Genomic DNA, 17106 nt, shown 5'->3' with positions numbered 1-17106 from the left:
TTAGAACCTAGCAATGCTGCCCTGTAAAAGCAAAGTCAGTAGTTCATAAATTATAGGTCACTGAAGGAAACCGAAAGAAACTTCAAGAGCCGTAGACAGCATAAAAAGAAAAATTCAGATATACCATAATCAATACTGAGAGTTCACTCATTCGTTCAAGAAATGCCAGTTTGTGCACTTATTAGATGCCATGCACTATTCTAGGCACTGGGATGGAACAGCGAACACAACAAAGTCTCTGCCCTTGTGAACTTATAGTCTAGTGGGGAAAGACAGAGTTTACCAAATAAACAAATGAATAGTGTAAGATCTGTTTTGTACAGATTAGTAAGAAAAGCCCTCCCTGAAAAGAAGTGAAGGTGTGAGCTATGCAGACATCTTGGAGAAAAACATTCCAAGAAAAGGGAACAAGGGCAAAGGCCTTGAGGTAGAAGCTTGCTTAGTTGAGGACAGCAAGATGGCCAGTTTGGCTGGAGCATTGTCAGAGAGAGGAAGTAGTAGATCTCGATGTAGTTGGAAGGGTCTACCCTGTACAGCGCCTTACACACCACTGTAAGAATTTTCTATGTTCATTCTAAACAGGCACTTGAAGCACAAGAGGAATGCGATCAGAATGTTTTAACAGGCACATTCTGAATACTGAGCAAAGAATAGTCTACAAGGTATACGGTTGGAACATGGCGAGCACTTAGGAAGCTACCCAGATGAGAGAGGAGGATGGGAACAATGGCAATGATGACCAATAATTGAATTCGGGATGTATTTGGTGGATAGAACCAATGGACTTGCTGATGTGTATGGTGTGAAGTTTGAGAAGAAGAGAGAAGTCAAGAATGACTCTAAGGTTTATGACCTGAGCAAACTAGAAGGAAGAAATGGTCATTTCCTGAGAAGATGAGCACGAGGGAAGGGACAGGTTTGGGATGGGAAAATCAAGAATTTGGCTTTGAGTATCTTAATTTTGAGATGCTGTTTAAGAAAGAGGTAGTTGGGTATCTGGGAGTTATTATTGTATAGATGGCAGTAAAAATCATGAGATTATGATATCATTGAAGGAATAAATACCTACAAATACTTTTGTATTTTTCAACTGCACAACAAAACAAAAAATAGAGTAAGTGTTTCAAGGTAGAGGATCAACTATATCAAAAGCTGCTGATGGTCAGCTAGGACAGAACACTGACCACTGGTTGGAAGAATCTGAGATCACTGATGACTAGACAAGATCATTTCAGTGAAATGTAGGCAACAAATTCTCACTTAGAAGGAGTTTAAGAGAAAATAGAAACTTTGAGCTAAGGACTGTAAATGAATCCATGCATTAACTTTGTCTCTCCAGAAATACTACTAAAACTATACTAAAGGGCGCGCCCCCCAAAAAGCCCAAATCTACAAGAGCAAAGAAAATGGTAAAATAATCAACAGAAAATATAGAGGCCAGGTATCTTGAATAGGGAAAGCTGAGAAGAGACCCAACTTACATCACAGAATCCCATAAAGCTCATGTTTGTTTTGTTGTTGTTCAAAGCTCTAGGAAGTTTTGGAGGAGGGAGTGAAGTTGCGCCTAGACCTAGAGGAAATGGTTGAGAGTCTAGATGCTGTAAGACTCTCATGCATCTCTCCTCCACTCCAAACTTAGGGAGCTCAGCACAGCTGTGAGCTGGGAAAACTGCACTGAAGACAGGGGGATTAAATGGAAGTTTACATACTGGACGTTGAAGCCCCTCGCCATCCCGAATTCCTAGAATCTAGGCAGCTGGTGACACACCCTAGGACACTAGAGCAGAAATGTCCATTCCAGGGAATGAGTAGCTATGAGAAACCTATGATACCAATGTCAGGGGTTCCTCAAACAATAGGACTAGCTACAGTGAAGCACAGTTAATGAACTTCATCCTGCCCTGGGAACTTACTACTCACTCTTAAATTTGAACAGATGCCAAATGTCATCAAGTATTTGAGGAAAGTATCTAATATTAAAGACAGAAAATAAAACATACACACAAGGAAAAGCAACTAGGATAAAACAGATTGTGTAGGCAGAAGAAAATAGAAAGGGAAAAAAAAAACCTATTATAATTCCTCAGAGGGATAAGTGAAGATACTGGGATTGCTAGGTGGCACTTTAGGACCACTTGAAGTTGGAGATAAATGAATATAAAATGACGGCAGTCATATCATTATATTTTTCTACAGTCACATTGAGTTGTCCAGGCAGAGACATGAAGTAAGCAAAGGTTAAAATGAGATTCAGGTTTTGCAACAAAACAGAAAAAGGACAGACAACAATTCCTATTCCAGTGTTACATTCTCGATTCCGTAAGTGACCTCACAACCTTTCCAAAACATAATGCTTGTTTTATCGCAAATCATGAACATATAATACGCTTCGTTATGTAAACCCGGCTGGAAAAGAAAAAAGAAAAAAAAAAAAAACAATACCATACCTTGTTGGCAGCAACCAAGACTTTATCAAGAAATCGCAACCATTCAAAGATAAAAACTGGTCTCTTTGCTTCAGTGATTTGAGCCAAAGCTTCTTCATTTAGCAATAAACTGTGGGCTAGCTCCATTACTGAAGTTTAAAAGTCACACCTAAACAAATTAAAAAATACTTGTAAGGATATTTTTAATGTTGAAAGTCAAGTTTAATGACCATAACCACTAAAAAAATGAAAAGTAGGGCTTTATTTTTCACTTCATTTGGGGGAAATTTACATAATTTCTTTGAGATAAAACCCAAGAACCGAATTCCAAAGGACCAGCATAAAACAAAAACAAACATAAATGAAAGTCATGCTTGGTGAGGAAGAATGAACAAAGGAATAAACGGAAAATTCAAATAAATTTTGTAAATAGCAGAGCACCTGGCTGGCTCAGTCAGTAGAGCCTGCGACTCTTGAACTTGGAGTTGTGGCTTCAAGCCCCTCGTTCGGCATAGAGATTACTTAAAATATAAAATATATAAATATATATGGCAAATAAGGCATTATTCCAGAAGAAAAATGCGTAGCAAAACGCATGTCATTAACTTATTCCATAAATGGTAAAACTTCAGCACCAAGATCAAACACCAGCTGGGCCTGACAATCCATCTTTCTCTTTTCCAGCCCACTGCTCAGTGCACAGCACCCTTACCCTCCCCTGGCCCAGGAGGACGTCAAAACTCCCAGTATAAAGATGTCAAACTGGACGTCTCCAAAAGCCTTCCTACGGGGATGGGGTGAGGGGGCCACATCCCCGTGGCAGAAGCTTCAGTGGCAACTCGGGGCGCTGCGCGAAATGCAGCCCGCAGATGTGCGCGCTGCAGATCTGGGTTAACCCGGCTACTCGGAGGACCACCGTAGCTCAGTACCCGGCCTAGGGGAAATGCAAGAGCCCGCCGCAGGCCTCAACAGGGCCATTCGGGCTGTCAACCGTAGGTGACGGTGTCCCGGAACCGAGCCTGGAGACTGAGAAAGGAAAATGTTCATTACAAACTCGATTTTCCTCTCCAGCCCTCTGAAAACGTAAAGGGGGGCAGGGGGTTGTGTGCATGTCACCGGTCATGCTCTGGCGGCAGACGGGGGTGGCCTCACCTCCTACTCTGGCAGGGGCTGGACAGCTGAGTTCCGGGGCGAGAAGCCTCTGCCAAACGACCCGGATGCCCCGCCTCCCGCACTCCGGCCGGCAGGAAACGAAAGTAGAGCGCATGCGCGGAAGCCTGGTCTTGCGCAAGCGTACTAATCACATCCTCCTGGTCCTGCCTGCCACAGGTTTCCAATTGATTGCTCGCTTGGAAACGCAGGTGGGACCTGAGGTTCAGACGTCCCACGCTGTAGGTGGGCGCATGCGCAGCGCGCGCTCGCTGAAGCTGGCCGGACCAGAGTAGAGCTGGCAGGTACGGGGGTGGGGACGCTGGGGACCCCAGATGGAATAGTAAAAGGTGGTGTGCTGTGCGCTTTTTCTGACTACCCCGTCACACCATCACTTACTACCCGCTCGGAAGTCGTTGCGTCTGCGGGATGCTTGCAGCTGGGATGGACGCGAGAAGGGAGGAATCAGGGGTCCCTGGGGTGGGGATGGGGAGGACTGAGGCTTTTTTGGTTAGGTCTCTACTATACGTCCAGCTGCGTAGCCCTTCTCTCCCCTTGGATGTGTAATGGGTTTCTCCGTAGGTCTGAAGCAGCCTTCTTGTTGCCGCCTCCCTGCCCGCTCTCTGCCGAAACAAAACAAGACAAACCTTACCCGAACCAGACCTACTACGGTCTAACCACTCTCAAAAACTGGCTAACTCCATTCTTCCAGGTATTCAGACGAAAAGCCTTGGAGTAGTCGGTGACCTCGCTCTTTGACACACCGCTTCCCATCTATTAGCTGTACCTTTAAAATATACCCAGAATCCGACCGCTCCAAACCACTTCCACTGCTGTTACGGTGCCTGGATTATCGCTTTAAGAAGTCTGTCCTTATGCTTGATGCGAATGGATGATGCTAAAGTATATTGTACCCACAAAGGGAGAGCTGAAAGAAAAACAAAAAACAAAAAACCTGGAACCCACATTCATATCTGCCTAACAGTTAAGAGCTAAATGGGTCCCTTAAAAATAATCTGACCCGGTTTGCAGTAGCAAAAGCACTGAGACCTGGATTTTTTTGTGTTTAGCCATACTGAGCCTTAGTTTCTCCAACTAATAAGCTGGACTAACTATTCCTGCCTTATATAGTTGTTAATGATTAAATAGAATAAAAATGTAGGCGCTAAACCATTATGTGTAAAAGTACTATTATTAAAAATGAAAAATTTGAAGTTTAGAGACAGCAGGTGAGTTACCACAAATGCTATGTATAATCATATATTTTTACCTTATAATAAAAAGAAAAAAATGATAATGTTTAAGGATGCACACATGGCTGATGAAACTAGGAAGTAAGAAAATTATACAATTGGTAGGGGCAAAGAGGACTCCTAGGTAGCTGACAAGGGTCATGATATGGGTGATGGATTATATTATCTATTACTGTATAATAAGTTATCCCAAAATATAGCAGCTTGAAATAACTATAATCACTTATTCTCTCACAGCTTTATGGGTCAGGAATTTGTTAGTAGTTTAACTTAGCTCAGACTTCCTTAAGAAAATGTAGTGAAGATGGTAGCCCAGGCTGAATCATTTGAAGGTTTGACTGGCACTTGAGGCTCTGTTTCTAAGATGTCTCAATCATGTCTAAGATGTCCCAAACATGTCCCAAGTTTGTAATGGTTGTGAACAGGGGGCCTCAGGTCTTCCTATGTGGACTTTTCCATAGAGTTGCTGAAGTGTCCTCACTACATGACAGCTGACTTTCTTTAAAATGAGTAATCTAACCAGAGTTAGAGTGATCTAAGTGATCTAAGAGCTGTACACACTAAGAGGAGTGTCTTTTATGACCAAGAAGTCACTCTCCATCATTTCCACAATACCGTATTGGTTACAGGTCAATCCTGGTCACTGTGGAAGGGGACTGTGCAAGGATGTGGAAAACCAAGAGGCAGGAATCATTGGGGGCCATCTTAGAGGCCACCGCTTGGTTACAAGAGTGTTTGTTTCATAAAAGTACATTATCTGTACATTTGTTTTAAGACATGATGACCTAGGGAGAAAAGTGTTCTATTATTACAAAATCACAAGGTAAAGACTCTTCTTGTTCTTACCATAGCTAGTCGTTTAGAATTTATGGTGTTTGGGCCACAGTGGTAGGGAACTTGTCTTTGGGGTTTACAGCCCAGTTAGGAAAAATACATTAAGAAACTACAAAAACAAAAACAGTACAGTAATAGTTTTCCCATCCAGTGTAATTGTCCAAACTCTCAGTTGCAGTTGACAGAATCCCTATTCCAAGTTTAAATCGTGAGGAAATTTATCAGTCCGTCTAGCTTGGAAGAATGTTAGATCACAACATCAAAGAAAGTGCTATAAAAATCAGGGTCTTAGGAACTAGACTTAGAGACTCACTGCTTTTAGGACTACCTTTGTCCATTTTTTCTATCTGGTTTCATTCTGCGGAATAGAATCTCTTCATATGGCCAGGAAGGTGGCCATCTGAAGCCCAGCTTCACATACTTCCAGTTCAGAAACCCCAGTGAAGGTATCTCTTTTCCCCCCAGTCTGTATATTCTTATCATGTAAGGAAATAGATGCTTATCTTCCCTGGTTAGTTCATCACCTCCTCTGTTGCTGGGACATAGTATACCAGAATTGGGAGTCCCTGGTACGAGTACTGAGATTGCCACCCTCCACTAGAACCACATGGAGAGCAGAGGGCTGGGTTCCGAAAGGAAAGGATGCAGGTAAAAACAGCATGTGTGCACTGCAACCAATGACTCCCCTTTGTAACTAGCCACTGGACCAGCAGCATTGATATCACCTGGGAGCTTATTGGAAATAAGGCTTCTATCGGGCTCTAGCTCACAATCAGACTCTGGATTTTAAGAAGATCCTGAGGCAATTCCTGTACATAATAAAGTTTGAGATGCACCTTTCTTGATAATTATGTTATCCCTGTAAGGGAAAATAGTTACATGATTTTAACTGTTTTGGATGGAAACTCTCCTCAAAAAATGTTTCCATATACATGAGACATTAACTGTATCAAGTTCCAAAGGAGCAGCTTGGACATGAAGTGCTATAGAGCAATTCCTGGAATGGTCAGCACAGACTGCGAAGGGGGTCGCCAAGGCCCAGAAGGAAGGAAATGTCTGTAGTATGTTCAGAGGCCAATGAGAAGCCCCTATGACTTGACCATTGAATCCTAAGGGAGCATCAGGGGTCAGACTATGAAGGATCCCTCCTGCTACTGTGTTTAAGTGACTGGTCCTCCAGTGCCTACAGAGTAAAGCTTATTGAAGGATTTGAAACAGGTTAAATGACCTGACTTATTTTAAAAAAAAAAAAAAAAAAAAAAAAGTACACTCTGGGGCCACCTGGCTGGCTTAGTGGGAAGAGCACAGGACTCTTGATCTTGGAGTTGTGAGTTTGAGCCCCACGTTGGGTGTAGGGATTACTAAAATAAAATGAGCTTTAAAAAAAAAGCTGTCTTTAAAACAAACAAACAAACAAACCACTCTGGAGAGCATCTAGGAAACAGATTGGAAGAGGAGAGGCCAAACGCAATGAGACCAGTTAGGAAGTAGTTGTAATAGTTTAGGTGAGAAAGAAATGCCTTAACTGTAGGAAAAATGAGGGGTATTGTAGAGTAAGTCTTGGCAGAGGTTTGTAAGAGGTCAGGAATGGGCAGATTGTAGTGACATTCATTTGGAAATAATAGGGGATGAAGGAGGCTTGGGGTAGAAGAGAATGAGTTGTTGGGGAGCTTCACACAGAAAGATACCAGGAGGCACTTGAATGCGTGGGAGAGCCGCAGAGAAAGGTCTATTTCCATCATAAACTAAAATAGTAGATATTGTTACTTTATCCTGTTTGATTTGTAGATACTTTTGCCATATGAGGTTGAAAATGGCAGAAGAAGAGGACTACATGTCTGATTCCTTCATTAATGTCCAGTAAGTAAAGATGTACACCTCATGTAATGGTATGTAGGAGATTCCTAAGTAATAACATTGATTTTAAATGCAAGTTGGAAGGTTAGTTCTATTGCTTTATGGGAACATCGCCTACATTTTCATACAAATATACTAGGAGCCTTTATTTCCCTTTTAAGGCTAAACATTGACTTCTGCCCTTGGTTCTTGTTACTCTTCTCTTTCAAGGAAATTTCTCTTCTGCTTTATCTTATTGTCTCTTCTAATTAGTATTCAGCTTTGCTCTTTATTATTTCCAACCTCCTAGAAAAATTAGTGTAAAATTACTATTTCAACTCTCTACTTCTTTTAGTTTCCTGCAGTCTGGCACCAGCCTTCATTATTTTTATTAAGACAGCCATTCTAGAGGTCACTGATTATGTTTTAATACCAATAATAACCAATAATAACAAAGGTGATCATAGAAGTGCTACTGAACTTTTAAGCAGTGTCAAATGAGTGAGTAGCAAAGTTGTGAGAAAACTTCATATACTCATCCAAAATCCCCTTTTCCCTTATTCTTCAGACAAGACATCAGACCAGGATTGCCAATGCTGAGGCAGATCCGAGAAGCCCGTCGAAAAGAAGAAAAGCAGCAGGAAGCTAATTTGAAAAATAGGCAGAAGAGTTTAAAAGAAGAAGAACAAGAAAGACGTGATATTGGGCTGAAGAATGCACTAGGCTGTGAAAACAAAGGGTTTGCTCTGCTCCAAAAGATGGGATATAAAAGTGGTCAGGCCCTTGGCAAGAGTGGTAAGTTCCGTCTAGACAGAAGCAGGTGTTCCTAACCACCAAATGCTGATCTATTGATGAGTACCAGACACAACTCTTTACCCAGCTGCACCGAAATTTAAACAACTTAGCTAGTGTCTTATGTGCTGACAAGCATATGGACAACTTTCATCTTCCTTCACCACTTCAGACAACGTTTGCCATCAAGAGCTACTTATTAGCCCAGCTTAGCCTTGAAGGTGCTAACATCTGGGATGGACAAGACTTAGAATGAAGGCAGCAGCTAAGAATGGTGACAAGAGAAGCGTTGAGGAGTGCAAGGGCCAAAGGACAGTGGAGTGACATTGAGGAGGATGGCAGGGCTCTCCCCGCTTGCTCTGTACCTGTGGCAGCTGCCTAAATGAGCACCTGCTGGGACAAGCTCAATTCCCACTTCCCTTTTAGAAAGTGAGACTGTTTATTAAGGTGGAGAGGTCATATGTTTGTAGTAAACTGTCTTTCTTGTCTTCTCTTCTTTGTTATAATGGCTTTGATCCTCACCCAACAAGGCTTTGGTTTCTCTGGAGGCTGCCGCACTCTTGGACATAGAGTATCAGTGTTTTCACTTCTGGAAACCCTACCTTCTGAGGGCATAGGGGGCTGCGGGTCAGCCTTACTAAGGAGCAAGTATTTGAAGGCAAGGGAGGTAGTTGATGATAGGGTATAGTCAGTAAGCCCGAGGGGTATGTATAGAACATTGTAACATTGCATACCAGGTTCGCCTATAGTTTGTGGAAGAATTTCTAAAGTAGTTTGTGTGTTTTGTTCTCTTTTCTTAGGAGATGGTATTGTTGAGCCAATTCCTCTCAACGTCAAAACAGGTATATAATTACTTTTTAGCATATTTACCAGTAATAATAACTTACGCTTAGATCTAGCACATGTATTTGCTTACTAAATACTTTTTTATGGTAGCACTGTTACAGTTCTTGTCAAAGGAAGCCCTCCATAAGATGTTTCTTAAACTTCTAAATCTTATAAACTAAAAAATAAAAGTTTGAGTGTAAAATAAAATTTATATCATAAAAATATGGGAAAAAATTGTAGTGACCATTAAAAATGCAAAGCTACTTTTCTCCATTGAAATCCGTCAAAGTTTTCTAAGACAGATTTATCCATTTAGTGTTTTTCTTAATACTTTGGATGAATTAAAGAGAAAAATAAATATTTCATTTGTTCGTTATATTTATATGAAAGTATGACAGTTGATCCTGTTTTCCCAATTTAAAAAATTTTATATAGCATGACTATCTTAGGAGATCAGACTATGATCTTTGTATAAATCAAATTGTGAGTTTGGGTTTAGGAAAAAAAAAATCTCTGGTGTTTTCTCCTATCGTTCATGTTCAATGATTTTAAGTGATTGTCCTCCAATTAGAATTGTGTGTCATTTGCAAATATGTTAGTTGCCATGTTTTCATGTGTGAAGCCAGCAGGCTCCTCAGCAGAGTTTGCTTTTTAAACAGGGAAAAGCGGTCTTGGTCACGAGGCATTGCTGAAGCGGAAAGCAGAGGAAAAACTAGAAAGCTACAGGAGAAAGATTCGCATGCAAAACCAAGCTGAAGAAACAGCTGCAGAGCAGTTTCGGTAACACCTTGTACTTGTGCTGGGTTGGGTTTCATCTTGTCTTTACTGGGGTATGTTCTCCGGAAGCTGGGCACATAGAATGGGGGAAGAGAGTAGAGACTCTTCGCGGACTGTTGTCTTCTTTCAGTGAGACTGTGATTGACTGATTTGATTTGATTTCTTTTTTAGACTGCGATTTAAACATAAGCACGATGAAGTGAAGCTGGAAGGGGACCTGAGGAGAAGCCAGCGAGCCTGCCGCCAGTTGGATACTCAGAAGGCAAGCCTTTCACCTGTGTTCAAATTGGAGCACTTTTTTTGCACCCAGTGTAATTTGCCCTCTAATTAGACCAAAAAAAGAAAGAAAAGAACTCCCAAGCCCACTGTATCTAGCCTGCTACCCCATAAAGCTTTCATTTAATGGGCACTACTGATCTTTGATGATTGATACTCAGATGATTTGTCCACTGCAGGAACCGGGGTGGTCTGAATTACCCGGTAAGTCTCAAATAGCGTTTTTATATTTAATTGTTCTCTACTTATTTGAGTATCGATTACTCAGAGCTGATGCATGTGGAAATCCTGTTCACCAGAATATTTGATTAACCAGAATAGCCTATTTTTAGTCCATATTCAGTACCTCATGCATCCCTAACTAGTAAAATCATGGTAGATTACTATCTATTTTAGATGTCAGTGGTTTTTAAAATTCTGTTTTTTCTTTTATTTTTATTTTGATGTTTTCATCAAAATAAAATGACTTCATTTGAAGTCTGGAAAACGTTTGTCAAATTTCCCTCATATGTAAATAGATCTCTGGAAGCCATCTCTCACTTTTCTGTATTCTCATAGCATTTTATTTTGTGTCTGTGTCATGACACTTCAGATTTCTAGCTTACATGTATTAATTTATACCCATTAGGCTATGTATACCCAAGGCTCCTTGTCCCCACTAGACTGGCAGCAACTTGGGGACAATATTCCAACTGGGTCTTCATTCCCATGGTTCATACAGCACAGTGCTTGACTCTCGAGGCAATTCAGAAAATGATTCATGTTGACATGAACATATTTGTGTTTAACTGGGAATAATTTTCCCGTTTTCAGAACATTCAAGTTCCGAGGGAAGCGTGGTACTGGTTGGGGCTTGAAGAGGAGACTGAGGAAGAAGAAGAGGAAGAAAAAGAGCCAGAGGAAGATGAATATAAGAGTGAAGACTTAAGTGTATGTTTTGCCACCAGTTGTTTGATCAGGGGGTGTCAGCCTTGGCACCATTTTTTTTTTTTTTAAGATTTTATTTATTTATTTGACAGAGATCACAAGTAGACAGAGAGGCAGGTAGAGAGACGGGGGCGGGGGGGGGAAGCAGGCTCCCTGCTGAGCAGAGAGCCCGATGGGGTCTCAATGTGGGGCTTGATCCCAGGACCCTGGGATCATGACCTGAACCGAAGGCAGAGGCTTTAACCCACTGAGCCACCCAGACGCCCCGTCAGCCTTGGCACCATTAAGGCTTTCAGCCCAGTGATCGTTTGGGGGCAGGGGCTGCTGTTCTGTGCCTCGTAGTATCAGGCCTGGCCTCCACGCAGCAGATGCCAGTTGCATCTCCCCATGACAACCAAAAATGTCTCCAGACACTGCAAAATATCTCTGTGGGGAAAAATCAGCCCTTGTTGAGAACCACGACATTATAAGTTTACCAAAACTTTATATAATTTCTTCCTTTAGCTTCAGTTTACACTCTCATCTCAGCTCTAGTTTGGATGATGGATAAGCTGCAAATGTAAATTCTTTTAATTTCTACCTTATTGCCTGTTAAATTTCTGGAAGTGATTCTATAGGAGTACCTCTCTCCTCTACCCACAAAGCAAAAAAAAAAAAAAAGTTCAAAGGAAGTAGACATTATTCAAGAAAGGAATCCTATTTCTGTGGTTATTTATATATGAGCATTTTATAGGAAACATTCCCAATTTGAAAAACCAGTGTTCCACTTAGCTGGGAGAACATTGGTAAGAACTTTAAGGACAAAGGGAGACAGTGTTCACTCTCATCCCACTGGAGAGGAAGATTCTTTGAAAGTAGAAGGGGTCTTTAAAGGAGGCTGATTAAAACAGAGCCAGCCCAAGCCTCATTTTCTAAATGTTAACAAGTGGTCTCTTTGTGTCTGGCAGACTTGTGAAAATATCAGGGTGGCTGATGAACTAGGATATGTTCTAATATACACTGCTCTTTACAATTCTACCTGGTTAAGAGAGTAGCAGAAGATTTATGGCCTTGGGCTAATTTGGCAGGATCCAAAAGACCAGAAAACCAAGATTCTATTCAGTTTGGAACTATTAATGTGCCTGTGTCCTATGTCTAGGTACTGGAAAAATTACAAATATTGACTGGTTATTTAAGAGAAGAACATCTGTATTGTATTTGGTGTGGAACAGCCTATGAAGGTAAGACACTTGGCACTTTTTCAAAATATTGAACACAAATGTTCTTTGATTTTTTTTTTTAACTTTGATTGTGTGTGTGTGTGTGTGTGAGAGAGAGAGAGAGAAAGTCACATTCCCCATAGACAATGGAAATTCTTTTTTAAAGATTTTATTTATTTGAGAGAGAGCATGCAAGAGAGCACAAGCAAAGGGAGAAGCGGGCTCCCTGGAGCCCTACATGGGACTCGATCCCAGGACCCTGGGATCATGACCTGAGCTGAAGGCAGATGCTTAACAACTGAGCCACCCAGGCGGCCCTGACAATGGAAATTTCTTATTCCATCCAAATGACAATGTGGGATCAGTGTCTTAAGGCAATAGTGGATATAGAAATAGTTGAGGTCTTCTTCTTTTTTTTTTTTTTGATCTATTTGAGAGAGAGAGCATGAATGGGGGTGGTGGAGGAGAAGCAGTCTCCCCACTGAGCCGGGATCCTGACTAAGGGCTCACTCAGTCCCTGTACCCTGAGATCATGACCTGAGCTGAAGGCAGACACTTAACGGCCTGAGCCACCAAGGCATCCCGTTAACTCTCGTCTTATTAATAAAGGCTTTTAATAAGCCTTATTAAAGATGCTTTTAACTTTCAGAAACTAAATGTGCAGAAGGGAATTTTTTCAGTCTTCTATTTCAAAAGGAAGAATTTTTGAGTCTTGGGGATGATTTGTTGAAAACAAATTTATAAAGAGTCTTTCTTGAGCTATAGTACTTGAAAGATATTTAAACATTTTTAAAGATTTTTATTCATTTATTTGAGAGAGAAAGCGAGAGAGAGAACAAGCAGGGGGAGCAGCAGAGGGAGAGGGAGAAGCAGGCTCGCCTCTGAGCAGGGAGCCTGATGCAGGACTCGATCCCAGGACCCTGGAATCATGACCTGAGCTGAAGGCAGATGCTTAACTGACTGAGCCACCCAGGTGCCCCTATTTAAAAATTTAAAACTAGCTTTTTGGGGGCCTGGGTGGCTCAGTTGGTTAAGCGACTGCTTTCGGCTCAGGTCATGATCCCGGAGTCCCAGGGATTGAGCCCCGCATCCAGCTCCCTGCTCAGCAGGAGTCTGCTTCTCCCTCTGACCCTCCCTCTTTTCATGTTCTCTCTCATTCTCTCTCTCTCTCAAATAAATAAATAAATAAATTTAAAACTAGCTTTTGTATAGTTAGATATTGTCCCTGAACTATAAAAATGAGAATTCTTGAAATCCACTCCATTTTTTAAAATTTTATTCTATTTTAAGAAAGAAAGGGGTTTAAACCTGGCCAGATGTCTTACAGAGCCACATACTTTCCCTTTTAAAACATTCACCCAAGTTGCCTTTGTTAACTTGAATTTAAGGATGTTTTGACAGTTAAGACTTATTGGTTCTTATTGTGTCTTTCCCTTGTTTAGCTGAGTAAGTAGCAAACACAACTACAAAACACGTTATGTTAACATAATTTTCTGTAATAGTTTACCATATAAGTCATACTAATCTTTTATTTTCCTCACATAAATCACAGATAAAGAAGACCTCTCTTCAAATTGCCCAGGACCAACTTCTGCAGATCATGACTAAGACTATTCTTAATAAAGTAAAAACTTGGAAAATGTCACTATTACCTAAAAATAGACAATTGAGCAGTTAGAATTCCCAAATTATGCCAGTAAAGAAAAGGAGCCTTTTATATGTTGTGTTCTTTTTGTAACTTTGGAAGTACTTTGTATTTTATAGTTGTTCACCGACTTCAAAAAAATAACGCTATTTCAGAACACAAGTGTTAGAGACACGTGCAGTTACAATTCATGACTCGATTGTGATGCTTCTGGGGCTTAAGGATACCTTCTTATTCCCCTCTTCACTTTGGAACAAATTGAGAAATAAGACATGGGAGTCAGAGAGATATCAAAATGTCAGCTTTATTATCAGTGAAGCTGAAGTAGAGGGCAAGGTTGGCTTGTTCTCCTATCAGGCTCCCTAAAATATCTCTGCCTGGACACAACTGCAGATCTCTGCCTTGCCAGGGATAGAGCCCACCTTTGCGTTTGGAGACCATTCAGCTTTCAAGGTGAGAGAACACACTAGGGGCTGGGCCACACATGCTGGGTTCCTGCTCCCCAGATCGCTCATCAGATGAGACACCTGTCTGTCGAGAGGAATGAATGAGGATTCATGGAGCTTGTTTGCACACTTCTGCCTTCCAAGGAGCAAGAAAAAGTTCCATCCCTCCATGCAAACATGAGGAAGAGGGAAGGATATTTCCTTCAGTAAGACTGGTATCAGAGGCAACATTCCATTAATGCTACTTCGATCTAGCCAATTTTAGAAACAAAATAATTATGATACTCCTGGCAAAATCATGACTTTTCGTGAAAATATGAATATCCATTGTAAGTGAGCGATTGCAGGTTTTGGCTAACGAAACTTAAAAACTGGGAGTAACGTTAAATATCTGGTGATCCAACTACTCACTGTTTGGGAGCCCTTGGACAACATTCCCAGCAGGTGTTAATCCAACCTCTGCCTTTATTTTTCCAGACACAGAGAGCTGACTGCCTTAAAATGGGTCATTCCATTGCTGGGTAGCTCTATGTGATTTTTAAAGTTATTTTTCTAAAATCTGCTTCCCTGTAATTTAATCAAATACAGCTAAGGACATACCACGTGGCACACCTCTAAAGATCTTCAACCAAAATGTGACATCAAAAATCACAGAACTTTTTTTAAAGTTCACAAACTCAGGTACTTCCCGAGTGATTTTGATTCAGCTGGTCTAGGATAATTTCTGGATATTTGTATTTATTTTGAAGTGTTAAGAATGAGTCTGATAAGCACCTGTGGATAAGAACTAGCGCTACAGGCTAAATGTAGAGCATTGTTATCTTCTGGGGTACAATTTTACAGCTCACTTTTCAGTACCATTGAGCAAGAGATCACCCTCCTTCCTCTTATTAAAAACCACGCACCCAAAAACACAGCAAAAACCAACCTATATTTGTGTTAAGATAATCAGTAATACAACTTGTATCAGCCTCTGACCTAATATGACCTAATTCATTTGTTCTCAAGTTTAGCTTGGAGAGTTTAAAAAGGAAAATATAGTGTGGTACTCTCAGATTCCGATGTAATTGGTCAGTGTGGCCTGAGCATTACTATGCTTCATTCTACGATGCAGCAGAGCCTGCAAATCACTAGTTAGCTTCTAGGCCTCCATTCTTCAGAAAATGAGTCATTATTTTTATGACTATATACCTATATACATATATAGATATAATACTAGCGTTTACACACTTGGATAATACTATTTAATATTTACTTTTTCACTTAAAAAACAATAAAATTGAATTAATAGCTACAACAAAGGAGTTTATCTTTCCTTGGAATTACAGTCAGATACTCTCCTGTCATTTCAGCCAATATCCTGACATTCATGCAGACATTCTCAAAGCCACAAAGACTGCTTTAGGCAGAACAGAGTGAGGCGCCAGCTTCTTTTTTTCTTGTTACTGACTCGAGAAAATCTCTCACCTGCCTAGTGACCAAGAATATTTTTAATATGTTCATGCATAATTAGGCTGAGAATGTGCAAATAACCTTGATGGAATCTGTGACTCCACCAGAGTTGTGGTCTGCATTTCCAGGTCAAAGGCTAGAAATAGGCCTATCTTGGAGAGTGGGAAATATCCCTCCATTCTTTAACATTGACAAAGAAAATTATAGGCTTTCAATATAAGTAAAAATTTATTCTTATTAATATGTCTTTGTTGATCTTGTAAGAACAATAATGAAAACCAACAGAAGCAGATCATTAAAAAGAATTTTTTAGTTTGCTTTAGTGAATTTGAATTTGCTTCAGTGAAATTTATGTGAAATTTGGAACTTAAATTTTAGCACATCGTGATGTCATTTACTTTTGTTTGTATTGTGCTAAGTTTGTTTTCAAAGTCCTATAATTTCTAAAGTGTTTCATTTTCTTAATATAAATCCAAAATACCAGAGCTTCTATAATTCAAAATAAACAGACTTTAACATATGAAATTGGTTTGCCTTAGACACTTTTATTTTAAGTGTTATTTGACATTTAATTGTTGAAATTTGAAAGTGAACATTATTTAGTTTTAGACACATTGTGTAGGATCAAGCACATGAAATTCTTAATACTTTTACTTCCCACCAATTCAAAAGCACTTAGGGAGTTTCTGTTTTATGCAAGGCAGTACACTCACTGCCTTGGGGTATACGAAAATGAGAGACCCTGTCCCTGCTTTCCAGAAAGTCACAAAGAGTCACATAGGAATTACTGAGCTGCAAGGCAAATTGGTGAGTATAATACTGAGGTACTGAACAGCAGCAGTACTAGGGAGAGGTTTCGTTGTGAGTGGGGATGATGGAACACAGAATTTGGTCCTGACGATAACCTGGGAACACAAAGTTACAAGGGTTTCAATGTGACCCAGCATTTCCACTCTCAGGTATTCGCCCAAGAGAAATGAAAACATAAGTCCACGTAAAACTTGCCCACGAATATTCCCAGTAGCATTGTTCATAATAGCAGGAAAGTGGAAAAAACGCAAATGTCCATCAACCGATGAATAGATAAATAAAATGTGATCTATCCACATAATGGATAATTGTTGGCAATAAAAAGGAATGAAATACTGATCCATGCCACGACACAGATGAACCTTGAAAACATTACACTAAGTAAAAAAGAGCAAATGTATGATTCCGTATAAATGAAATGTCCAGAGTGGGTGATTCTATAGAGATGGGAAGTAA

The 17106-nt window shown here is 40.5% G+C and overlaps 2 protein-coding genes across 7 annotated transcripts in view; one reads left to right on the top strand and one right to left on the bottom strand.

The window, feature by feature from the left end:
* Positions 1-3676, bottom strand: part of HEATR5B (HEAT repeat containing 5B) — a 105665-nt gene extending 101989 nt beyond the window's left edge. For 3 of the 4 annotated variants that reach the window (XM_032881859.1, XM_032881861.1, XM_032881862.1), the window contains exons 1-2: positions 3579-3676; positions 2448-2595 (exon numbers count right to left, since the gene is read on the bottom strand). In XM_032881859.1, coding sequence (XP_032737750.1) covers positions 2448-2573 — 126 coding nt within the window. In that variant the 5' untranslated portion in view covers positions 2574-2595; positions 3579-3676. Of the gene's footprint in view, positions 1-2447; positions 2596-2867; positions 2889-3578 lie in introns of those variants that run through there. The other variant, XM_032881860.1, reaches the window with a different exon arrangement.
* Positions 3677-3764: 88 nt separating this feature from the next.
* On the top strand, positions 3765-15571 carry GPATCH11 (G-patch domain containing 11). 3 transcript variants are annotated; one of them, XM_032881869.1, is made up of 9 exons: positions 3765-3787; positions 7451-7522; positions 8067-8293; positions 9091-9132; positions 9778-9898; positions 10067-10157; positions 10985-11101; positions 12237-12318; positions 13850-15571. In XM_032881869.1, the coding sequence occupies exons 2-9, from the start codon at positions 7464-7466 to the stop codon at positions 13903-13905; spliced, it is 795 nt and encodes a 264-aa protein (XP_032737760.1). In that variant the 5' UTR covers positions 3765-3787; positions 7451-7463; the 3' UTR covers positions 13906-15571. The 3 variants fall into 3 exon arrangements, with proteins under 3 accessions (XP_032737760.1, XP_032737758.1, XP_032737759.1); XM_032881867.1 differs by lacking the exon at positions 3765-3787 and adding an exon at positions 3852-3880; XM_032881868.1 differs by lacking the exon at positions 3765-3787 and adding an exon at positions 4158-4287.
* Positions 15572-17106: the final 1535 nt, after the last annotated feature.

The sequence above is a fragment of the Lontra canadensis genome, unplaced genomic scaffold, assembly GCF_010015895.1.
Source record: "Lontra canadensis isolate GAN:19392208 unplaced genomic scaffold, GSC_riverotter_1.0 scaffold78, whole genome shotgun sequence".
Classification (NCBI taxonomy): Eukaryota; Metazoa; Chordata; class Mammalia; order Carnivora; family Mustelidae; genus Lontra; species Lontra canadensis.
The sequence above is the reverse complement of the archived record's forward strand: the minus strand, read 5'-3'. Positions and strand labels throughout refer to the sequence as shown.

Coding starts and splice junctions, on each gene's coding strand:
- GPATCH11 (XM_032881869.1), top strand. CDS start 7,464: ATGAGGTTGAAAATGGCAGAAGAAGAGGACTACATGTCTGATTCCTTC. Junction 10,158..10,984: donor GCCAGTTGGATACTCAGAAG/GCAAGCCTTTCA, acceptor TCCCGTTTTCAG/AACATTCAAGTTCCGAGGGA. Junction 11,102..12,236: donor ATAAGAGTGAAGACTTAAGT/GTATGTTTTGCC, acceptor TCCTATGTCTAG/GTACTGGAAAAATTACAAAT.